The 26,438-nt window shown below is 40.6% G+C and overlaps 1 protein-coding gene across 1 annotated transcript in view; it reads right to left on the reverse strand.

Moving 5' to 3' along the window:
- The window catches only part of C4H14orf39 (chromosome 4 C14orf39 homolog), a 47,119-nt gene extending 34,371 nt beyond the window's left edge, over window positions 1-12,748 (reverse strand). Inside the window, exons 1-3 of the mRNA XM_065402569.1 lie at window positions 12,555-12,748; window positions 3,319-3,408; window positions 240-427 (exon numbers count right to left, since the gene is read on the reverse strand). Coding sequence (XP_065258641.1) covers window positions 240-427; window positions 3,319-3,408; window positions 12,555-12,748 — 472 coding nt within the window. The remainder of the gene's footprint in view (window positions 1-239; window positions 428-3,318; window positions 3,409-12,554) is intronic.
- Window positions 12,749-26,438: the final 13,690 nt, after the last annotated feature.

Consider the following 26,438-nt stretch of genomic DNA (forward strand, 5'->3'; position numbering starts at 1 on the left):
GAATACTCTAAGGACCTGTTACCACAAGCCAAAGGACATGTGACTCTGAGTGATGAGCACTCAGAAAGCCCTGTGTTGAAATCCAGGTTTTGCCACTGACTCCATTTGTATAATGGAGAAAATAATTCTTACCTATGAAGGAGATTAATTAGTTAATGTTTGTACAATGCTTTGAATTTGCAATGGACTATAAATTATTATTATTTAACTGGACCCTATTAATATGGTAATACCGGTACCTAAAATATCCAAAAGGTTAGCTTCCTTCCATTTAAATTGTTCAGAATGTTTCAGAACTCTATTCCGGATTTCTTCAATCTCTTTTTTTTTCATATAATATTCCTGAGCAAGAGCATTTTCTGAATATTTTGCTTTGTGTTGTTTCAAAATCTCTTTATACTGGTTCATGTGATCCTGATACATTTTCCTGTTAAAACAACAAAGTGGAATAATGTTTTGATTCAGAATATTTCTTGCATTAATGTATTGTAAGTCATTTAACTTGAGAAAGAAGTTAATTATGTAAAAAAAATCAACTCAATTAGATCTGTTACTCTGTTGACAAAGGTCAGGTTATGATGAATACAACCTTATTTGGCTGTAATTATTCCCTTTCATCGAATACTATGCAGTACAAAACAGAGTACACAGTTGTGAAATGAAAACAATCGTTTCTTATTGTTCTGAAAGTGATGCAGAATATACATGTCCAAAGACAGCTTTGCAGCATTCAGATGGTTTCATTTGTATATGGCTTAACATAAAACATACAGCAGGCCAAATTCTCTGCTGGCATAAATTGACACAGTTCTACTGATTTCAATGGAGCTGAACCAATTTATGGCCCAACTTCCTTAAGTGCTTCTCAGCTTTTGATGTTAACAAACAGGGGCCTAATTCATAACTGGTTTAAGGGCTTTCTCTTAGGAGGTACTGAGCACTCTGTAAGCACACAAATTAGTCCCATTAAATGAAACTATTCACATTGCTTAAACATTTTGCTGGATAAGGCCAGAACACTCACCAGCTGGCAGGACTGACCCCGAAATCAATTTTATGCTGGTATAAGTCCAGTGAAATCATCTGAGTACACATCCCCAAAATTAAAAAAATACGTAGCATCAGTAAAAAAGGCCACATTAAAAAAAATATTTTATTCTCTAATTTAAACCAACAATGTTCGGGAATGCTTTTGTAGGCATTACTACAAACAAAAAACAAAGACAATATAAAAGCAATTCAGCACAAAAAGTGCTGAAGTGATCAATATCATCTTTGGAAACCACAGGAAAGAAAAGGAGCGTTGCATAGAAAGGTAATCATCCTGTGTTAAATCAATAAAGGTAAACCATGTTGCAAATACAACATGGAGTCCTTGTGGCACTTTAGAGACTAACAAATTTATTTGGGCATAAGCCTTCGTGTGCTAAAACCCACTTCATCAGATGCATGGAGTGGAAAATACAGAGGCAGGTATAAATACACAGCACATGAAAAGATGGGAGTTGCCTTACCAAGTGGGGGGTCAGTGCTAACGAGCCAACTCAATTAAGGTGGAAGTGGGCTATTCTCAACAGTTGACAAGAAGGGGTGAATACCAAGGGAGGAAAAATCACTTTTGTAGTGCTAATGAGGCCAATGTAATCAAGGTGGCCCATTTCAAACAGTTGACAAGAAGGTGTGAGTATCAGCAGGGGGAAATTAGTTTTTGTAGTGACCCATCCACTCCCAGTCTTTATTCAGGCCTATTTTGATGGTGACCGGTTTGCAAATTAATTCCAGTTCTGCAGTTTCTCATTGGAATCGGTTTTTGAAGTTTTTTTGTTGAAGAATTGCCACTTTTAAGTCTGTTATTGACTGTCCAGGGAGACTGAAGTGTTCTCCTACTGGTTTTTGAATGTTATAATTCTTGATGTCTGATTTGTGTCCATTTATTCTTTTGCGTAGAGACTGTCCAGTTTGGCCAATGTACATGGCAGAGGGGCACTGCTGGCACATGATGGCATATATCACATCGGTAGATGTGCAGGTGAACGAGACCCTGATGGTGTGGCTGATGTGGTTAGGTCCTATGATGGGTGTCCCTTGAATAGATATGCGGACAGAGTTGGCAACAGGGTCTGTTGCAGGGATTGGTTCCTGGGTTAGTGTTTTTATTGTGTGGTGTGTAGTCACCAGCAACTTCCACCTTAATTGAATTGGCTCGTTAGCACTGAACCCCCACTTGGTAAGGCAACTCCCATCTTTTCATGTGCTGTGTATTTATACCTGCCTCTGTATTTTCTGAATGCTTTTTAAAAAGACTACTTGAACTACTTCACTACAGTAGAACCTCAGGGTTATGAACAACAGGGTTATGAACTGACCACTCAACCACACACCTCATTTGGAACCAGAAGTATGCAATCAGGCAGCAGAGACCAAAAAAAAAAAAAGATAGCAAATGCTGTCCATTACAGTACTGTTAAACGTAAACTACTAAAAATAAAGGGAAATTAAAATAAAAAGATTTGACAAGGTAAAAAACTGTTTCTGTGCTTGTTTCATTTAAATTAAATTGATTAAAAGCAGCTTTTTTCTTCTGCGTAGTAAAGTTTCAAATCTGTATTAAGTCAATGTTCAGTTGTAAACTTTTGAAAGAACAGTCATAATGTTTTGTTCAAAGAATTACAAACATTTCAGTGTTATGAACAACCTCCATTCCTGAGGTGTTTGTAACTCTGAGATTCTACTGTATTATCCTAAAACTATTGACACTGCAGTGTACTTAGAAATATGTCATAGTGATGACAGATAAGTCATGGCAGGCATCAGGCTAACACTATTTAAATGGTTTCTCATTGGTACTCACTGGTTTTTACAACATATGGCTGCCAAACCTGAAATGTTACTGGTCTCTGTTTCAAGGAGGAATTTTTTCCTTAAATTGTATACAGTAGAGCAAGGGTTTGAAAAATTCCAATATGTACTTGGGAAGTAGTTAGGATTTGGAGTCATTTCTAATGAAGGGCCACATTTGACCCTTAATTTTTGTGTATTTACATCAACTGGAGTGCTGTACAAGCGTAAGGATAAAATATGTCTCAAAATTAGTATAAGCCTGAACGTTCTGAATATGCATGAACTCATATATCTCTAATGAATATTCTTTCAATTATGAAGACATTTGTTATTGTCCTGAAAATTAAAAGTATCGATTAAAAAATGATAGCTCCCTGCAATGTAGTTTGCAGATTTCTACACTTAGCAGCTAGAGTGCTTATTATCATTGCTTGAAAGTATTCTTAACATAAAATAATCTCAAATTCTCATACTTACTTGTCATTTTCTGTAGTTTCTTGGCAGTTTTTGAGTTGGTTATTCAAATATTCTTCATGCTTGCTAAGAACTACATATGTTGGTTTCCAGCTATGGCACAAGTTAAAAGTGTATTAATGATTTTTTTATTAATTAAAAGTTATTTCCGAATTAAACACATCAAGAAGATTAATAAAATCAATCAGTTTAACTGGGGCTAATTCATACAAATTATTCATCTTATTATTTGAAAATAAAGCGAGGATTTTTTCTGTAGAGAAAAGTTTTCATAGACAGAAATTTGTTTTCCCAAAGCTTTTACAGCTGTGAGTCCAAAAGCATCTATGGCTTAGAAAACCTGCCAATGATTACTGTTTGATGAGTCTCACTTTTTAAAGAAAACATAGGGCTACATTCACAAAGAGGACGTAGGCATTGCAATGCTAACTCCTAGAAGCCTGCTACCCAGTGGAATTCACAGCTCTGAGTTAGGCATCCAGGCTTCCCATACAACGCATGGGGAAAGTTAGACACCTAAGAAAGGGATTCGCAGAAGCCACCAAGCTGAGTACGGAGTCACTCCTGCCTAGGAGTGAAATGCAGAGGAAAAAGCCAGGGCTTAGGGCCCAGATCTACAGAGCCCATTGATCTAGGCCTTACATGACTGACAGGCCAGAGGGAGGCACCTATCTCTGCTCAGGATTCTCAGCCATGAACCCTCTCCTGGAGTTAGGGCTGACCTGGCTTAGGTGGAGGGTGGGGGGAGGATGAAGAGATAGACTACCCCTATTTTAACCAAATAGCCCAGTGGTTAGTGCATTCCCCTGTGATGTGGATAAATCAGGTTCAAGTCTGTGCTCCAATGACTATTTAATTACATACATAAAGTTGAACAGCTTCAACAGAAGAGATTGAGAGATCTCCACACCAGAATAGCCAAGAGCATGTGGTTCGGGCAATCACCTAGGATGTAGATAACCTGGGCACAAGTCCCTAAACTAAATCAAGCAGAGTGGGGATTCAAACCTGTCTCTCCCACACATTCTAGGTAACAAGTGCATAAGCTGCTGGGAATTCTGATGCATGCACGCACACACAACCTGCCCCCCAACTTCCCAGCTGTCTTTTGTGCAGGTTAGGCTTGCTCAAGAGCATGCCTACTGGATCAGGTGACATAGGCTGTATCTTGTAAGGTAACGACCTTCTCTTCATGTGTCAGTATATTTATGCCTGCATCTGTAATTTTCACTCCATGCATCTGAAGAAGTGGGTTTTTTACCCACGAAAGCTTATGCTCAAATAAATCTGAGGGGATTTAAGTGGCAGCTGAACAGTGATTTTGTGAACGTGAGTGGTACCTAAATGTTGGACATAGGTGCTTTTGTGAATCTAGCTCCTAGTTACTTTTTCCAAAGAAAAATCAAACCAGACTACCTGTCTGCACCATTTAAAATAATTCACTGATCTCCATGTCTTAACAAAAGAAACCTGACTGACAGGACTAGACAATGAAGTTCTCAAAAGCATGGGCTAAATGGATCTTTATAAACTAGCACAAATAAAATCTATCCATAGAAAGGTACAACATGGATGATGCCAAGGATAGGTAATGTCTCAAATCTTGCTAAATCTCAAACGTTACCTGAAAGAACAACCTTTACGAGTAAGCAGAGAACTCGATCCACATGCTCACTGAACCTCTGGATTCTCTTAAGGCTAGAAACAAGGGCACCAACTGTAATGCTGATTTTTGAGATGTGGGCCCTGTCATTTGTTAATGGGACTAAGACCACCAAATTAACATATGGGCACATTTGGTTAGGACTATTTGCATACTTGATTATCCTATCATTAAATTATTTATTGTTATTTATTTCAATATTAAATTCTTTTTTTTTACACTGCCCCTAAATCTTCAGTTTTAAATGTGATGCAGAATTTTGTATTGAAAATGTACAACTGCATTGTGAAAGTTCTCAGGGAGGAATCTAGATGTTTTGGAAATCTAGTAGGAAGTTTTTGTGGCTTTTGGCACTTAGAAAGACATAGGGGTTGGTTTGGAATTGTGAGATAAGCATAACAGTTTGATGTTGCAACTAAAACAGTCATCATGAAGTAGTTAACACTGTGGGCAATTATGTCATCGTAATTAGATTTCAGAGGTAACACCTTAGTGACATAAATAGGGCAGTTCACATCACAAATAGGTATTGATTCACGGTCTGTTTGCAGACAAAAGAAAACAGCATCGCATCAGTTTACATTCCCATAATTAAAATTTTCTTCACAACCAGAAAGTTAGAAACTTATTTTTTTAAATGACAGTGGATATTCTGCTACACAATTCTGCAGCAGGAGTAGATTCTACAGCAAATTCTGTGGCTCCAGAACAGCAGAGTGAACTGTTGATAGTCTGTAAAATCACAAATTAATTATTTTAAAATATTTTGGACGGCTTCATTTTTTCTTGTGTTAATCGTTTACTAGTTGTAAAAATATTAGATTAAGGAATATAATCAGTAAATTAGATTATTTTATTCTGAATAATATACATATATCAAGATCCCTGCCTCTCTTTCAAAAAACAATAATATCCATCTATTCAAAGAATCTTCCCAATTTGTATTGTGCTGTATTGTTCCTGCTTCTGTTGTACGGTCTTTGGGGCAAGATCCTGTTACTTGGCAAAAACTCACTTATTGTACATTGTCATATATACATATAGCACTATATAAATAATGTTAAAAATGGAGGATATAACCAAAACCTGAAAAATAGTTGGTTTCATGACTGTTACCAAAACAGTGACTTCAATAATGGCTGATTTAGTGTAATTGCTGGCAAGAAGACAAACATTTAAAGAACAAAGACCTGACATTTAATTTGCTGAACAGGACTGCAAAAATATTGAATAAGAAATAATATATTCCAGGTCCTGAGAAGACACAAGAAGATATAATCAACATTTACCACAGCATTAAAATTGCAAATAAAAAGTGAATGAAAAATACACTATCCATCCAGACAATTTAATATTACTGTCATAAATGTTTGATACTACTTATGACTAAAAATTTAATTACAAATCACTGCATGTAGTGACAATTGGGCAAAAAGCCACACTAAAAAAGGGCAAAATTTTTAAACAGCATAGACTGATAGTGTACACACACACACACACACACACACACACAGGCATTGCTGTGACTTTCCTCAATTCAAAAAACAAAACCCTGCTTTTCTTCTGGAGAAAACAAACTAACATTGAAAAAAAAAAAGAAGAAGCTTTTATTAAATGAAACACAAAACGTTTATTATGAAATTCACTATGTAAGCATATTTATTCCTCAGATATAAAAAAGACACACTGTTCAAAGTGAAGAGTTTGCAATTCTGAAGTAAAACACAGGCATACAATATTCAAGACACCAGTCTAACAAGTTAGGTTTATCACTTTCATATCTCCCCTTAAATACTACTGTGCTGTTACCACATTTATTTGCTTTTCCAACACTTAGCTTATTATAAAGTTTCAACCAAACCAGTCCAAATGTGCTAAAAATACATTTGATTGTTAGTTAGCCAGCAGGATGTCTTGTCTTCTATGATTTTACTTCCACAAGTTCCCACTATACTGATGCAACACACTGTGACATAGTCTCCTTCTCAAACAAAAAATTGGGATAAATATCTGGATTTTCAAATTTAAATGCTAGAAGAGAAGGAGGAAGACCAGGATTAGATTCCATCAACCGTGTTTCATCCTCTTCTTTTGGTTCTGGGCTCAACCTTTGTATTTGTGATCAGTCATGGTAGGTAGGTAATGGAAAAGTTACCTAAGTTTATCTAAATCGTTTTTCAGTTTTGTCCTTGTATGATTCCAGTTCTTTCCTGTTAATTAGATCAAGACAGATTTCCACAGAGATTATGACAATAGGTATCATCAACCTGTAATCTGTCAAAGCTCTCAGAGACGTCCTTTTCCGTAGACTCCATTGTGCAAAATGAATCCAGCGTTGCGTTCAAAGTCTTCTCATATTCAATGCAAATTTCAATATGTTTATGGTCAGTGCTTCATTTGTTCCAGGGCTTGCCAGCGCTGAGCCCCGGCACCTCTAGGCTCTGCAGTTTATAGCCCCGGCTCCTCTGGGCTAGCCAAGTCAGTTATGAAAGTAAAAAAAATTGCTTGAGCCCTGGCACCTCTTTCATTACAAATTAAGCACTGCTTATGGTATTTGGATACAAATGTAGAGACTATCTTCTTGAAAGTTCCTCGGAATGTTATTTACAAGCTAGTACATTAATCCTCCTTTTTACATCAACCAACCATGAAGATGATCCTGAGGAACTTCCATTCTGTATAGCAGGACTGTGGAGGCCAGGGTGTTCCTACTTTCTCAATTATCTTTAAATAGTGTGCTGACCACATTTCAGAAGTTTAGAGGGATTCTAACTGAGCAGATCTCTTATTTCTTTCATTTTATTTTTATTGTCTGAATAAATGGCAAAAGCTTCTTTATTATAATTTTCACTGCATTCTTGAATGCCATCTTCATCAATTTAAAACACAATATTCTGCAGTTTTCTGAATACATTATGGATGCTATAACCACTAACAAGTCACTTCTCATTCTCAACCAATCATCCTGCATTAATGTCAAAGTTTATTCTTTTTTTTTAGGGCCTGAGCCAAAGCCCATTGAAGATCAATGGATTTTAAATCAGGTCCTTAGTTCCTCCTTTACTTTTGTCTCTATTTCTGTGTTCAGTAGTGGACCTGAGAATTTAAAACCTGTCTGGAGGAATACATTCAAAGTAAAATGTTTCAATAGTTTATTAAAATTGTTCATTGTGTACTATGTTAGAGGTGATATTGTTAATATAAAAGAAGGCTGCAACTTTCCTGTCAAGTTCAAGTCTTTTCCTTTCCCTTTTTTTCATCAATTGCTGATCAGTATCCAATGACAGTTAATTCCACCAAGTAGCCACTTCCCTTTCTCCAGTCACCAATGACTCCACTCCTTCCCCTTCCTCTCAAGGCTTTTAGATAGTTCTAGCACAAACTTATTCTTTCCTAACAGGCATAACAAGAACTTTGATGTTCTCATCACTTCTCCTTTTACTTACATTTTTCATTCAAAGTCTGAAATTAAAGCCTATTTTTTCTAGTGTCAAAAGTCTTTCAAATATGTTATATACTTTTTTATTCAAACATTTTTATTTAATTATAAAATATTAACAAAAGAAACAAGTTTTTTTTTTTATTAAACATCAGTTGGGTTACATAGGAGCTAAACCAAGACATTGTACCAGGGAGAAGAAGCAGTAGGATGTAAAGGGATAGGATTACAGAATCTTACCCATACTTTATATATGTCATCCACAAATCTTTCTTACTAGATATCCTTATAAAGGATACCTATACTTTCATTCAGAAAAATTAAGACATCCTAAGGAAGTAGGGAGAAAACTTGGTGGTCAGATATTTCCTTTCTCACCAATTTCTAGATCAGGGGTCGGCAACATTTGGCACGCGGCTCGCCAGGGTAAGCACCCTGGCGGGCCGGGCCAGTTTATTTACCTGCTGAAGCGGCAGGTTCGGCCGATCGCGGCCCCCACTGGCTGCGGTTCGCCGTCCTGGGCCAATGGGGGCGGCGGGAAGCGGCGCGGACGAGGGATGTGCTGGCCGTGGCTTCCCGCCGCCCCCATTGGCCCAGGATGGCGAACCGCGGCCAGTGGGGGCCGCGATCAGCCAAACCTGCCGCGTCAGCAGGTAAATAAACTGGCCCGGCCCGCCAGGGTGCTTACCCTGGCGAGCCGCGTGTCAAACGTTGCCGACCCCTGTTCTAGATACTCAAACCTGACAATGATCTGCATTCAAAATTCCTATTAACTTAATAGGAAATTCTGTGTGCAGATGTCTATGGAATCCAGCCCAATGGACCCATCAAATTTAATCAAATATTTAGCCTGCAGAATTTTGGAAGCTTTCAATCTGAGAGCAACCGAAGCTTGTTTCTGTGGCCATAAAAAGAAACTGTTGGTAACCATGAAATACTGACTTTGACCTTCCTACTTGCACCTTATCCAGTAACTTGCACCTTATCCTCCTGCTATGTAGGTTAATTGGTCCAATACTAAATACTTGGAGGACTCCAATGAGTTTATTCAATGAGATCCCTCTCACATCTCTAAGCAGACTCTGTTCCTTCAGAAAAAAATCTGATTACAATTACACCAGTTTAAATTCAGAATAACAACTTTAAAATCAGTGGAGTAAATGACACCAGAATCTGGCTATATATATATATATATGTATGTGTGAATGTTTGTATTCAGCTATGTGACAGATTAAAAGACAATAAATATGAGAACAAATAGTTAAATGAGAAGGAATGGTGAGCAAAAGACCCTTTCCCAGAAAGAGGAAGATTCTCCAACTGCAGGCAACTAAATTTGGTATTTAAAAAAAAAAAAATGTAACACCGACAGACCCTGGTTATCAGCAGGCGGGACTGAACCTGGGATCTCTGGACCTTAGTGCATGAGCTTCTACTGCATGAGATAAAAGCCATAGGGCTCTTAGCTAAGGCTGTAGAGCAGACTCATTAATCTCTAAGTGGTCTCGTACCACTAGAGGGGAGAGCGCATCACACCCAGAAGGTGTGTGGCTTACACATATATTGGGAGTCTTATTGTTAACTATCTAATTTATTAAACACAGACAATATTCTTAGCACTGTATAAACCAAGCTTACCATTTAAAACACTGCTTTGGAAACTGAGCCATCTAGCTCTGTAAAGATCTGATGGCTATGGAGGGAGTTAATCAAGTTTTAGGCTAGAATAACATTCCTTCCCATATAAAAATGTCTTCCACAGAAAGAGACTATTTAAAATAACTAAGGAAACTGGCATAAAAATCCCCCAAAATATGTCTGAACTCTCTTTTCCCAGTAAACTATCCATGGCTCAGACACATGTAAAATTAAGACAATGATGTTCACAGGTTATCTAACCGACTGAATAAATGGGAATGCTGCAAAGATGGCATCTGTGAACTCTGCAGATGATTACTGATTCCAATAAAGCCCTAATAAATATATCTGACAGGAAACTTCCCATATCATTTGTGTTTCTCTGTTTTATTTTACCACTGCTACATGATGGACCAATTATAGTTTACATCTTAAAAATAGTGTTCAGGAAAACACTACAGACAAAAAACTAACTAACTTTCTATTATGCACTCTATACCAAAGAGGCTGATCATGCACCTGTATTTGATTCCTTTAAGTAATACCTACTCTCCATGCTCTCTCACACACACACTTTTAAACTACTATTTGGTAAAGCTTCTTGCTGCATTAGACTCAATGACCCTTCTAACCCTATGGTTCTATGATTACAACCATCTGTAATTAAAAACTTCAGCTTATATCATACTTACACATTGCAATTGTCCTTACTATTCTTGTTATGCTTGTGCAAATAAACAATTGCATCATTATTGTTGTTTATATTTTCATGTAATCTACAGATTTCATTCTTTCTTTCCACAATACTTGCAGTATATACTGAAATAAAGAATATGTTTATTTTATTTACCATATATCACCCACAACAGATACAAAATAATAGATTGGATTTATATAGTACTAGGATCTGGCCTTGTGCAGTATCTGGAGTTCTTTGAGATTTGTGTCTCTATGGATGCTCCACTTCAAATGTGCACATGTCCCTGCACCTTTCATCAAAGATTTTCGGTAGCACAGATAGCCCTTTTGGCCTGCACATGCAACCTACACATCCTTCTGCCCCCTACCAAGGATATATAGGATTGCACAGGTGAACTGCCTTCAGTTGCTTCTCTACTACAAAGTCCCTCAAAGAAAACTCTAAATCAGAGAGGAAGGAGGACAGTTAGTGGAGCACCCACAGGGACACACACCTCTAAGAACTCCAGTTACTACAAGGTGAGTAACCTCTCCTTCTTCAAGTAGTGTCCCTATGGGTGCTCAACTGCAAGTGACTCCCAAGCAATATCCCCACAGGGAGGAAGGAACTTTGGTGCAGAATCTAATACTGAAGACAGAGCTGTAGAATTTGATTTAGATGCATGATCCAAAGCATAGTGTCTAGGGAATGTATGTACTGAGGTCCATGTTGCAGCTCTGCAAATTTCAGAGACTGGAACATGCTTGAGTAATGCCAAAGAAGTAGACTGAGGCCTTGTAGCATGGGTTAATACTCTAGAAGGAGGTTGAATGTTGACAGACTTCTAACATGAGATAATACACCCAGAAATCCACCTTGAGAGTTTTGGGGTAAAGACTGTGGGTATTTTGGATCTGTCTGCAATTAAAACAGTTTGGAAAACTTTCTGAATGGTTTGACTCTGTCTAGATAGAAGGCTAAAACCCTTCTGACAGCCAAGGTATGGAAGGCAATCTCCTGCCCAGTCTGATGTGGTTTCAGGGGGGGGGGGGAAGAGATATGAATCGTCTGGATAATACAAAACTTGGAGGACACTTAGAAGCTTAGGATGTGGTCATAATGAAACCTTTTCCTTGATGAACACTGTAAATGGGGGATCTGCCATTAAAGCCCCCAGTGCTCTGACACTAAAAGCCAAAGAGTGGTGGCCACCAAGAAATCTGTTTTCATGAATAGGTGCAGCAACGAACACATAGTTAATGGTTCAAAAGGATGTTTCACATGGCAATTAAGAACAAAGTTTAAGTCACATATTGAACTAAAAAGATGCATTAGCCCTCTAAGGAATCTCGACATCGTAGGGTGAGCAAAAAAACAAAAAGTCTTCAACAGATGAATGAATGACTGTTATAGCCACCAAATGAACCTTGAAGGAACTCATAGTAAGACCTGATTGTTTAATTTCAACAGATAGTCTAGGATGGTGGGAAGAGCAGAACAAACAAGAGAAATTTGTCAGTGGGTACACGTCCTCACTTCTGAAGGTAACCATGTCACGTAGATGCTTTTCTGCTGTTTAACAACACCTGTTACACATTTGTTGAATGGGAAGTCTCTATCCCCGAGAACCATCTAGGAGCCATGCCTTGAATTGCACAACTTCCAGACAGGAGTGAAGTGTCTGACCGGCATGTTGAGACAACAGATGGCAACTGACTGGAAGTTTCATCAGTGGATGACCAGCACGTCAAATGAGATAAGGATACCAAACTTGTCTCGGCCAAGTTGGTGCAATTAAAATGACCCTCACCTTGACCTACTTGATCTTGTTCAGTACTTTCAAGAGTAACGATGCCGGTGAGTATGTGTAAAGAAGATCCCTTTCCCATGAAATGATGAAGGCAACCTCTTGTGATTGAGGGTCTAGTTCCCCTCTCGAGAAAAACTGCTTGAACTTTGTGTTGATGGTGGAGGCAAAGAGGTCCGCTTCTGGAAACCCCCATGCTAGAAACATGTTGCTGAGGAGCCATAAATCTAACTCCCATTCACTAGGAGCAACATCTGCTGAGGTCGACAGCTGTGGGGCTTTGTGCATTGAAGAAGTAGGAAGCTGAGATAACAATCTGGTTGGCTATGCACCAATTTCAGAGTTTTACTGATGCACCACAAAGCAAGGGGGTGCAAGCACCATCCTGGTGATTGATGTAGAACATACAGCCAACGTTGTCTGTCATGACCTTGACAGACTTGGCTCTGATCAGTGGAAGGAAATGAATGCAAGCATTGCAGACTGCTCTCAATTCTAAAAGATTGATGTAAGATGACACTCTTGGGAAGTCCATTGACCTGGATGATGTGAGACACTAGATATTCTGTTCATCCCACGAGTTGAGTACAGAACCCAACAGGGAACAGATCCCTGCTTGTCCTTGTGCTTGTTCAGTTTATAAATTGTCCTCAGCCATCCCTGGAAGCACCAAAGATGGAATCTGGCATATTGGGTTATGAAGGTATAAGCTGCCATATGACCAATAGTTGGAAACAATCTCTTGCTGAGGTTTGAGGATTTAGCTGAATCCTTGAAATGAGATTTTATTTTTAGGGATGCAAACCTGTTCCTAGGTCCCTGGCTGTCATGCCATCCAAAGAAGCTCCTATGAAATCTATCCACTCTACTGGTGTCAAAGTGGACTTTTTGAGATTGAGTTGTAAGCCTAAACTGTGGAACAGAGACCTTGTCATTTTTACTGCCAACAGAACCTCTAGTTAAGATCAACCCCTGAGTAGTCAGTCATCAAGATAACAGAAGACAATTATCCTAAATCGTCATAGGTAGACAGCTATGACTGCCATGATCTTTGAGAATACCCTTGGGGCAGAGGAGAGGTCAGAAGGAAGAACCTGGTACTGAAAGTAATCATGGTTTACTGTAAAATGAAGAAACCTCTGTGAGAGAAGTGAATTGTGATATGACAAAACACATCTTGGAGGCTGACAGTTGCAAACCAAACCCTGGAATCTAATGAAGGAATTATAGCTACAAGAGTCACTATTCTGCATTTCTTCTGTTTTACATAAATGCTTAGATGTCTGAGATCTAATATTAGTCTCCATCACCCATTCTTTTTGGGGACCAGAAATACTTGGAATAGAAACCCTTTCCCCTGTGTTGGACTGGCACTGGTTCTATGGTTCCTGAGTATGAAGAGACGTGACTTTCTGTCGCAGTAATTGATCATGAGATGGCTCCCTGAAAGGGGATGGGTAAGGAGAGTGGGAAGGAGGTAAAATGGATTGAATAATCAGTTATGACCTCCATAACCCATTTTTTGGTTGTTATTCTCTCCCATGCAGGTTGGGAATGGAAAAGACAGTATCCACAGGGGGGAAGGAGGATGGGACAGTGCAGCAGTAGATTCTTGTGGAGTGGATGGTCTGGACTCTAGACCAAGTGATCAAAACTGGCATTTGGAGTGGATGGCTGGGATGAAGTAGCTGTGGCAAATGTTGATTTTCTTTTTGAGTACCTAGGCCTCTTTGGCAGCTGGTTCAGAGGGCCTATGGAAACTATAGAAGAGAACTGGGTGAGATCTCTGTGCTGTTTGACACCTGCTACATTTTCTTTTATTTTCAGGTGTATAAAACCTGAGGGATCCAAGTGTGGCCCTCAAATCCTTCAAGGTGCAAAGCAAGTCAACCATAGACAATGAAAACAACATATGGCCGTCAAATGGAAGGTCTACAGTAGTATTCTGTACCTCCATAAGGAAGCTGGACAACTGGAGCCAAGATGCTCATTGCATCACAATTGCAGTGGAAATGGAACAGGCTGCAGTATCGGCTGCATCGAAGGAGGCCTGTAATGATGTCCTCGCTAAGAGCTGACCTTCATTTATGATGGCCTTAAATTGTTCATGGTGTTCCTCTGATCAGTAAAGATGTTGAATTTACTGTAATTAAGATAGTAATATTTTTACATAAGTGCTTGGTGGTTTGCTATTCTGAAATACAATGTTGCAGAGCAGTAACTCTTGTGTTCAAAAAGTCATTTCGGTCTTGTGCTCATTTACTGTTTCCACCATCAGGGAATTGGGTTCTGATTGTGAAAATAAAAACTCCAAGTCCTTGGCCAGAACATAATATTTTTTGTCAGCAGATTTTTTTGCAGCCTCTGGTAAAGCCTCATTTACAGGGAGAACCACACATGCAGTAGCTGAAGTATGTAAACTGTTCAGGAGTTTATGATGAGAGTCCTGGACCTCTTCGAGAGGGATTTGAAACTTATCAGTGACGTGCTTCATCAGCTCTTGGATTTGTTTAAAGTCACCTTCATTCGAAATACAGACATTTACAGTCTCAGTGTGGAGTTGGTATCCCAGAAGACCTCAATTCAGAGAGCTGTTTTGTACTCCTGTGGTGCCAATGGTACACAAGCAGGAGCTGAATATGGTCCTGTGGAGGCTGACTTCAGTACTGAGGTCGGTACCTGTATGGAGTGTGTCAGTATTATGGACAACAAATGCTTCCATCCAGACTCAAATTCAAGCAATGCCTATGCAGAAGTTGACAACACCAGCATAGATATTGAGGTGTCTGATAGTGCAGACTACTTTGAAGTAGAGTTCATACTAATATGGGGACGAGCAACCAAAGCAGAAGAGGTCTTCGGTACTGAATCTTGTTTGGTAGGGGCATGGCTCTTAGAGGTAGCCTTACATGTCTTCCCAGTAGAGGAATAATTCAGAGCTTCAATATTACTCCCTTTGGGACCTGAGGTGTCTGGAGCCTTCTTCAGAGTTGGTGACCAAAATTTCTTAGAAGGAGATCTAACATTCCAGCTCCTCTTGTCAGTATCCACATATTTATGTGGGGCTCTTTGTACTGTGGAACAGACGATGCTGCATCCTCCAAGGCTTTTGGTGACCAAGACCCAGAAGTGCATGGGGTACCAGCCATGGTGTCCATTGAGGCTCTCAGTGACCAGGATCCAGAGGTGGACATGACACTAAATGTGCTTGAAGGCTGGTGTATAAGGGGGTTCTCAGAGCCTAGATCAGAAGCCAATCATAGGGCTTGCTCCATCATCAAGAGCTTCAAATTTATCTTCCTGTTTTTACAAGATCTCCTCTTGAATATATATAACAAGTATATGTGTGTCCAAACACCGGAGACAGCAGGAACATCCATCGCTCACAGGGAGAGCCTCCCAGCAGGAAAGACAATGTTTAAAGCCCAGGTAACCCAGGACACCCCAGATAATGAAAAGTTCAGAACAACCCCTCAAATGAGGAAAGAGCAAACAAAGAGAAAAAACAGCAACAACCCACCATCTATAGTAACTAAAACTAAGTTAAACTAAACCAAACCATCTATCCAAACTCTGCTATGGTAAAAATGAAGTGGGTACATAAAATGTTCCATCTCAGGCTGAAGGTGGTTCCGAAGGAACAGAGGGCGACTTGCCCGCGCAGCCCTATACATCCTAGATACAGAGCACAAGGATGTGTAGGACTTATGCACAGGTTGAATGGGCACTGCTACTGAAAATCTCCTATGAAAGGCGCAAGGGCACATGCATGCCTGAAATGGAGCACCCATAGGGACACTACTCAAAGAAGAAACAGTATGTTATACTAACTGACATTACCAACAATTACAATGAAGTATTTGAGGTTAGGCTGATCTAGCAGAAAATTATATTTCATTCACACTGGTCCCCACATAGATTACAGTGCATGGGCTACAGACTGCTTCTGGAGATGTGAGTCTCCCAGAGTTACACTGGCTTACATGTTTTGGGAATGTCCCAGGATACAATCCTTTTGGCTAGAAGTAGACAGGAGAATTAATATGATAATGGATATATCCTTAAAAATTACGTCCCAAAACTGTATTTTGGAATATATTCCATTGTCTTGGAAACTCTCCAAGTTGGTTCTCTAGAGCAGTGCATCTAGCCAAATGACTCATGTTGCTTAGATAGAAGAGCATCTGCCTTCAGAGACAGAAGCTTGGCACCGAGACGTGGCTGACCTGGCAGCTAAAGATCAGGTAAAGTCTTGACGAAGAGAGATATCAGACAAATCTGAAAAGATTTGGTCTAACCTTTTAGAAACCTTTGATTAATTCCTAGTGGGTGGAACCTGAAATGTTGCTCTTCTTCTCCTGTTCCTTCCTTACCTTTCCCCCCTTCCCCATTATTTTACTTTTTCTGTTCTTCCCTTATTTGGGGAGGGATCAATAAAATATAAACTGAGGTTTTGCCAGCTGCAGTATTTCTGCATGTTATATTCACAAGATTTAATTATAAAATCAGCTCTTCGGGTAGGAATCATCTTAGCACAATCAGGCCCCAATCCTGATTGTGGTATCCAGGTGCTACTGTAATATGAATAAGAAATTCCCATTATTCTGTGGTTACATAAATTGGCAGAGAATTTAAATGGATTACATCAACTTAAAATCTAGTCAGTTTTTAAAAGTAAGTAAAAAGTAGTTTCACATATTACAGCTCCCTCTGAATCCTCATATCAGTATTTATGGGTTTCCATTCACAGTTCTCTCGCTTTTAAAATGCTTTTCTCTCCCCTGTTGCTGTGTGAATGACCCACACAAACAGGGGAATGTGATTCTCTCTTTGTACAAGGGAAACGGTGACATTGACTATAAAGAATAACAAATGAACAAAGCAAAACAAACAAAAAATAGAGAAAAATATTAGTAAAATATTTTACTTGAATCTGTTAGTTATAGTAGCCTTAAGTGTTTCTTGTAATAGCAAGTAAATATGCTCAGAAAAAGTGTGACATTTAAATTGAGGAGCAGATTTAAGTTGCTGTCACATAATTCAGAGTATAGCAAAACCTATCTCAAGGGACTGACAAAAACAAGTTGCTTAATGGAGGTGGCCTCCCAATAAAGGTGCAGGAAAATTGTACTCTTCAGCTGACGTCAACTGATGTAGCTCCACTGAGAGCAAAGGAGCTATATCAATTTACCCCAGTTGAGGATCTGCCCCTATATGCATTAGGGGTTCTTTAAAAAAGTCTTCTAAGACATGAGGAAGGTCTTTAAGAGAGGTTTCACGTAGTTATAATATTTCCATTGTTTTACTTTTGTCTATTCTAACTATCATTTTAATCTGTATTGTTCTGACCTTCTGCAAAATACTGTAAGTTTTTTGCACAATTTACTAATAAAGATAGCTGTGGAGAAATAACTTGATGTATTTGTAGATAGACTGGATAAATAATTATATATTGCAGTGAATAAGCTATTTCCTGCAGCTAAGGCTGGGACTTGCAAGGAATCTTAAAAACTCTGATCCCCGAAAGGGTCGAAAATAAATGGAGAGAGCCATTATGAATTAAAGTGTCACAGGATATCATATCAAGAATCTTAGGCTTTTCTTTGAAAGAATAGCATTCTCTTATAGTCTCTTCTCTGAGAAACATTGGACAAAAATCCTGGAACAGGATCTTTCCATTCTTCATAATAGGCCATGCACTCAAAGCTCCTTAAGCCTTGGAGCCGGTGAGCTGTGTGCACAAGCATTATCAACATGTCCTTATAAAGTGGAAAGGCCTAAGTTCTGGAAGATTCAAAATTTCTTCCAACACACTTGAGCTCAGCAACACCATCTGAGCAGGGAGCCTGCCACTAAGCAAAACAGCAACAGAGTCCCAACAGTTAAGAAGTTCGAGTTGAGTGGTGAATACGTAAATTTTTATGTAATGTTGTCAGAGCAATGAGTTAGAAACAGAGAATATGAAAATACTAATTTGCGCTGTTCCTAAATCCATCTGAACCTCAGCCTATTAAACTAGAGTGACTGTTTATTGGGGGGGGGGGCAAAGTAATTTTATTTGTTGTCAGAGCTGACCTATGATTTTGCAGAATTACTTGCAAGCACATGGCTTCATGCTACTAGAAATGGGGCAGAGGGAAATCAATTATAAATTGCTATCCAATCAGTAGATATTTGCAAATAGGCAGATTGGATTGCGTTATGAACTACAGAGCTTGCCTGGGCTGTGAGGTTCCAAGTGACCACTCACTTTCTTCTACTTAATACCAGCTGTACAATTGTGTTGATTGGGGAAGCTGGGTATAGGAAGGAGGAAATGCATAATTTGCTAAGGGTACATAAGGGAGTCTGAGTGAGAAGCCAGCACAGGGCCGCCCAGAGGGGAGGGCAGGGGGGGCAAGTGGGGCAATTTGCCCCAGGCCCCGGGCCCCACAGGGGCCCCCACGAGAATATAGTATTCTATGGTATTGCAACTTTTTTTTAATGGAAGGGGCCCCCAAAATTGCTTTGCCCCAGGCCCCCTGAATCCTCTGGGCGGCCCTGAGCCAGCAACAGAGTAAATCCAAACAAAAAGGGAATTTACTTGAAGAACAAGTTAGATACTGAGTGGGAAGCTCGGATACTGATTAAAAGATAGGAATTAATAAATACAGAATATTCAAACATTCTATAATAATGAGTCTGCAAATAGGGGAGCATTTGGAGGCACAAGAAGCCTTGATGCTGCCATGTTTCCATAATAAACCTCCTAATGTAAGAACAAATAATTTCTATAAAAAATGGCTAGTTGAGGATCCAAATCAGATCAACATGGGACATATGCAATATTCCTTTTTATAAATAAGGGCTTTGAAATCTATCATGTAAGCCCTCATTTTAATGTGATAAGCATAGATGCTTGTACATTTTGTATTGTGTTGTTCATTTCCCATACTTTCATGCAGGATTTTACATTTATTAGTACCAAATCACATTTTGTTACCTGCAGTCCTTGCAGCTCTAGATCACTGGGTCACAAACAGGTGTCAGGCAGTCACAACCCTCTGCTCTTCCCAAATTGCTAAAGGGAGGGGGTCTTGGCTAGATGGGAAAGCAGTCTTGGGGAGGGCCTAGTATGGATGTTTGAGAACAACTGCTCTAGTACTTCAGATCACTTGCAGTTTGGTTCTGGTTTTTACAGTGTTTGTTACATCTCTAAATTTGATCCTAGTTGAACTCACACCAAAGAAACATCTGACACAAAAAGTGAGGGTAGAAGGAACAGGAAGACAGAGACACAAACACGGCAAGAACTAGAGCTGGGGGAGAAACAATTTTCCTCTTCCAAAAAATATTCTGAGATTTCAAAAATGTTCCCATTCCACATCAAGATGAACTTTTTCTTCATGCAAGAGAGTGTTACCCTGAACCTTGTGCAGATATGTTTAGGGGTGTGTGGAAGGGACACACACACACACACACACCCTCCCATATCCCACATGAGCACCCTCACCAGGCTATTGGCTGTTTCAGGGTAGGTATCTCTCTCTTCGGTTTTGACCAGAAATTCCATTTTGGAGAAACATTCCTGACAAAAGTTATGTCTAAACTGATACATGTCAAAAGTTTTGATTTTGACAAAACAGCATTTTCCAACCAACCAAAAAAAAAAAAATCAAAAAATTCCTCTCCAGCTCTACAAAGAGACTGAAGAAAACAAGAGATGCAGGTAGGGGAGATGTTAGAAGCTGAGTGGAAGGAGTGCCAGCCAGATGTGAGGAGCTACAGCTGTGAGCCAGCCAACAGGGCAGGGGCAGATGCTTGAGCAGCATGTCACTGGCTGTACAGAAGAAACTGAGCACCGCTAGATAATAGTGAAAGGAGAAAGCAAAGGCTGCTGGAGGAGTGAGAATAAGAGTAACTGCAGGCAGCTTTCATTATTAATTCGTCCACCCTTTGAGCTCAAAACAGCTCTGATGTACTAGGACTAATGGGTTAAATGCAATGTGTTCAAATGTCTGAAAAAAGTCTAATAATGACAGGTTTCAGAGTAGCAGCCGTGTTAGTCTGTATCCTCAAAAATAACAGGAGTACTTGTGGCACCTTAGAGACTAACAAATTTATTAGAGCATAAGCTTTCGTGGGCTACAACCCACTTCTTCGGATGCATATAGAAGAAGTGGGTTGTAGCCCACGAAAGCTTATGCTCTAATAAATTTGTTAGTCTCTAAGGTGCCACAAGTACTCCTGTTATTTTTAAGTCTAATAATGTAATACTACTCACAATGTATCTGGTGCTTCACATGTTCCTTAGCATAAGAAGTTTGCTCAAGCTGGAAAACTGAAATAAAAATATTCATTTTTTATTTACTATCATTTTCTAAACAGAAATTGAGTGATTAAACAATTAACATTTCACAACACAACGTAATCTTTTTTAATATTATATCTTAACAAGAGCTACCTATAATCATTATCTCCCCCTACTAATAGCCCAGTTATTAACTAACTCCTAGCACCAACCTCCAACAAAACCCCATACACAACAGAATAAAATAGAGACAAAAATAAAAACTGATTACTTAAATGCAGAATGATGGTTTAAAGTTGAAATCTTCATTATAAATCAGTCCTTACATAAAATATTACTTAATTCCAGAACTCTCAATATAATATATAGTGACCTACCAAGCTCTAGCAGAAGTTTGTCTAAGTTGCTTAAGAGAGTGTCATTCATTGTGTGGACTATAGCAAAAGAAAAAAGCAATACAAGGATTTACAGAAAGAAATTCAAAAGCTCATATTAATAGAATAAACAAGACAAAATTACAAGAAAATAACAGATATTTAAGATAAAAAGAAAATAAATATTTTAAACACTGTAAATAAACTGTCTAAACAGTTTTGCTAGAACTCTCACATGTACTTCATTCAAATGGTAATGGGCTCCATTATGACTCTGCGCCACGTTGAGGAGAGAAGGAGATGCACCACCTGAGCAAAGCTGTCTGGAGGAATTATACCTCTAAAACACATATTTACCTTCAGAGGCTTAGGGCAGTGCAAGGAATGGTGCCCCTTGTTAAACCTGTACAAAAGGTGCAGCCACTGTTCCCCCCAGTTTAGCCATTCTGTCAAAGGCCATCCCAACAGGGAAGAGGCTACTCCCTGCTCTGTACACACCTTCTGGAGTAGTTGTAGCATAGTTAAGGCCCCAGTTAGCAGGATAAGCAATAATAAAAACACCATATACTTGCAATGTATACTTAGGAAATGGCATAATGGATCAGACCAACAGTATGTTTATATAGCACCTAGCCTGACTGGGGTCTCTAGGCACCACCATAAGACTAATAATAAATACGAATAGTGTAGTCCTATATACTGTCTAACTACTAGCACAGTACAATATTAGATGCTTCAAATAAAGGTGAAAAATACCCATAGTAGATAGCATGGCTATGGGACAAGTTTCTTCTTAATCTCTAGCAGTTGGTGGTTGGTTTATGACCTGAAGCATGAGGAATAACATCCCTATTTATCCTAGCTAGAGTAACTATGGATAGTCCTCATAGTATTCATATGATGCTCTACTCTTTAAAATCCTACTACAATATTTGCCTCAGTAATATCTTGCAGTAGTGAGTTCCACAGATTGTTATGTGTTGTAAAAAGTATTTATTTTTATCAATTGTAACTGTGCTGCCTTTAAATTTCATTGGAACTCCCCTTGTATGCTATAGAAGATGGTAGCATCACCTACTCTATGCTGTTAATTATTGACTCTTTTATATCTTCTGTTGTACATCTCACTAAATGTAGTAGTTCTAATCTTTTTTCAATTTCTTTTCATATGTCTAATAATTTTTGTTGCCATTCTCCAACCCTTTTCTATTTATTTCATATACGTTCTGAGATAAGACTGAACACAATATTCAAGGTAAGGGCCATGCATCTATTTATGTAACTGTATTATACTTTCAGTATTATTCTCTGTCTCCTTCTTAATACAACCTAGAATCTTGTGGGGATTTTTTCTATCACCACTATGCCTTAAACAAATGTTTTCACTGAGCTGTCAATAGTGACATATAGGTCCTTTTGCTGACAGATTACAATTAATTACAGTTAATGATAGTCCTCATAGTATTCATATGACTACTCATAATTACAGTTAATGTGGCAGAGCAACCATTACTATGGGATACCTTGACTGATGAACTTCCCAACTTTTAATGTTTATATTTTCAAACGGAGTATTTCATTAACAAAGGTTTTCTTTGCATTCGTGTGCAATGTCTTCATTAATATCTGCCAGCACAACATATCCCTAAAATCCTCACATAATCAGAATGATCACTTGATCGACATGTTCCATTTCTGCTGAAATTTGCCAAATAGAAGGATTTTGATGAAGAAGTTTCCCAGGACTGAAAACCGAGTCTACTGCCTGAAAAGCATTAGAAAGAAAATCTTGCAGACCATCTTGTTGGTTGTGGATAAGCACTAAAATACTAACCATCATATGCTAAATTCTCAAAGCAGGATAGAAAGGTGCACCCCCAAGAATAACAGGAGTACTTGTGGCACCTTCAAGAATGTGTGCCTGGATGACAGTTGCAGGCACAAAATTTTACAGGTGCAACTGCTAAGGCTGTATATACTTTTTGGGAGTACTTATTAGGCCCTGTGTTGAAAAATTAGCAGGACATGGTCTACTAAAGAACTTTACAGGCTCTGAAAGAATTTCAGGGACAAGACAGAAGAGATGATGGAACAAAAAGCTGCTCATAAGCAGTAGGCACCATCTGTGGTTTACCTTTAGGCAGAAGCAATATAGATGTTTGGCACCTAGGGGAGACTCCTCAACACACACATTACCCCAGTCTTCCCGTCAGCAAGACCAGGGAGGAAGACAATGTATAGATACAATCTTCCACCTCTGGCAACTTGAAGCCTCACTTTTACCTGGTGACACCACAATACTGTAGCTTAGAGTCCCATGAATTGAGTCCAGCCCTGGGAAGACAATGGGGGCTCTGGGCCTTAATGAAGAGTGATAATAAAAGGGAGTAATGGCCTTAAAAAATAAACCTATAGGGAGCCCCTTCATCCAAGGTGCACTGACAAGAGACCCAGGAGTGGTGATACTATTGTGGATGCTATAGAAAACCCCTTCCATGAGAATAAAAATAAAATACAATAAAAAAAAAACACCCTCCGGCTTCTCTTGTCTACTAACAAGACAGAGAAGCAAGTTAAATACCCAGGCCTGCCCCAGCCCCTCACGGCACTATGGGGAGTGAGCTGGGATCACAGAGTAAATACTCCAGCCCTTCCTCCCTCGGGGCACGGTGAGGAAGAGACGGAGGGTCACAGGGGTAAATACCCCAGCCCCTCCCCCCTCAGGGCACTATGGGGAGTGAGCTGGCATCATGGGGTAAATACCCCAGCCCCTCCCCCCTCAGGGCACTATGGGGAGTGAGCTGGGATCACGGGGTAAATATCCCAGCCCTTCCTCCCTCGGGGCACGGTGAGGAAGAGACGGAGGGTCACAGGGGTAAATACCCCAGCCCCTCCCCCCTCAGGGCACTATGGGGAGTGAGCTGGGATCATGGGGTAAATATCCCAGCCCCTCCCCCCTCAGGGCACTATGGGGAGTGAGCTGGGATCACGGGGTAAATATCCCAGCCCTTCCCCCCTCGGGGCACGGTGAGGAAGAGACGGAGGGTCACAGGGGTAAATACCCCAGCCCCTCCCCCCTCAGGGCACTATGAGGAGTGAGCTGGGATCACGGGGTAAATACTCCAGCCCCTCCCCCCTCAGGGCACTATGGGGAGTGAGCTGGGATCACGGGGTAAATACCCCAGCCCCTCCCCCCTCAGGGCACTATGGGGAGTGAGCTGGGATCACGGGGTAAATATCCCAGCCCTTCCCCCCTCGGGGCACGGTGAGGAAGAGACGGAGGGTCACAGGGGTAAATACCCCAGCCCCTCCCCCCTCAGGGCACTATGGGGAGTGAGCTGGGATCACGGGGTAAATACCCCAGCCCCTCCCCCCTCAGGGCACTATGGGGAGTGAGCTGGGATCACGGGGTAAATATCCCAGCCCTTCCCCCCTCGGGGCACGGTGAGGAAGAGACGGAGGGTCACAGGGGTAAATACCCCAGCCCCTCCCCCCTCAGGGCACTATGGGGAGTGAGCTGGGATCACGGGGTAAATACCAGGCCTGCCCCAGCCCAGACACGACACTGAGGGCGGGATCAGGCAGGCGAACACCCGCCCCAGGGCACCGCGGAGAGAGGGGGCTGAGAGCGGTAAGTACCCAGCACTCCCTCCAAGCCGCTGCACCGCCTCAGCGCCCCCCGGCGCCGCCGAGCGCGGGAAGGAGGCGGGACGGCGGCTGCCCGCCGACGGGGTGAAGGGGGCACCGAGGGAGGCAGCCGGGCAGGGGGTCTGGACAGAGGGCGAGACAAACGTGGGGGAGGGGGGACAAGGATCCAGGTTTGGGCGGGATTCCCCCCCCTCCCCCCAAGCAGAGCCTGCCCCCCAGCCCCGACCCTTCAGCTCTGCCTGCAGGCGAGCCCCGCCCGAGCCTGACGCTCTCTCGCCCCCGCCCTTCGCCAGCCGCAGGGGCGCCCAGGGCGAGCAGCATCCGACCTCCTGACACCGCTGGCGTCTGCCCGCTGCTTGTCTGCTCACTTCTTCCCCGGGTGCCCTCCGCCCTCGACGCAATCGGCGACCTTCGGTGGGGGGTTCTTTACATCTGCGCTCTACAGGGGCGCCAGGACGTGAGTCCCTCCGACTTCTGTGTTGTCACTAAAAGAAGTTTCTAAGCCTCGTGGTTGCATAGGAAAGCCTTGAAAATGTGGCCTAAAGGTACCTCGGACGGTCTTTTTTTAAAAGAGTGAATAAAAAAGAACCCAAAATGCATTATTTTTCTTTTAAAACTCATTATATTTAAGCCAGTCTTATTATTGTGGGGGATCTGACTCCTGGTTTTGAATGCTTGGGGTTGGAATTACTGGGATTGTATCCGTTTTCAGTGCAGCATGCTGCCACATAAGGTATTCAGGTTCAGAATCCAAGCTCAGGTCCTTTGATTACTGACTCGCAGAACTCCAGGATCCTTGGTTAGCCCCCAGGAAGTCAAAACACCCCATGTAGCCCTTCACTGCAGCGCTAGCAGGCTCTGGAAGAAGCTGCCTCCAATCCTCCTTGCTAGAGGGAAGGTTGCAATAACACAGGGTTGTGCTTTGAGTTGTGAATTCTGAAAGAACTCCTCCTGACTGAAAACAAAAGTCAGGACATTTTTCATATGAGCAGGTCAAAAAAGTACAGATAGCCACAGAAGGCTGCACTAACAGAAGGCCTGAACTTGCATTACTTAAGCAGACCAGCTCCCACTGAAGTCACAGTATGCCCATTGTAACAGGAGTTAAGGAAATGCAAGATGAGGCCTCCTACAACATAGCCCCTTGGTTCCAGCCTGTGGAAACCCTGAAAGATCAGCTTCTGTGAGTTCCCAAAACAGAAATTCTGTTTTCTTACAGTGAATCTTAACTAACAAGGAAAAGATTAATATTTGGCGGGGAGGGATAAATTTTGCCTTGAGTACCGTTTTCTTATTGCAAGCACTTCAAGAAAAGCAATGAACATGCTCCATCTACTGGAGAGGTTGTGCAATATCTCTCAAAACAAAAACTCAATAAGTAAACGAAAAAATGTCCATATGGTGCACCTTAATATTTACTATTGTCAAGTTATTCCAGATGTGTTATGCAACTTAGGTAAGATTCTTGACCAAGGCAAAAATAAAAAGTCATTTTTAAAGGAAAATATTTTTTTTCTGAAAAAGTAACATAATAAAAAGGGTTGACTGATATTAAAGATTTAGGAAGTGCTGGTGCACTATACAA

Source organism: Emys orbicularis, chromosome 4 (genome assembly GCF_028017835.1).
Source record: "Emys orbicularis isolate rEmyOrb1 chromosome 4, rEmyOrb1.hap1, whole genome shotgun sequence".
NCBI lineage: Eukaryota > Metazoa > Chordata > Testudines > Emydidae > Emys > Emys orbicularis.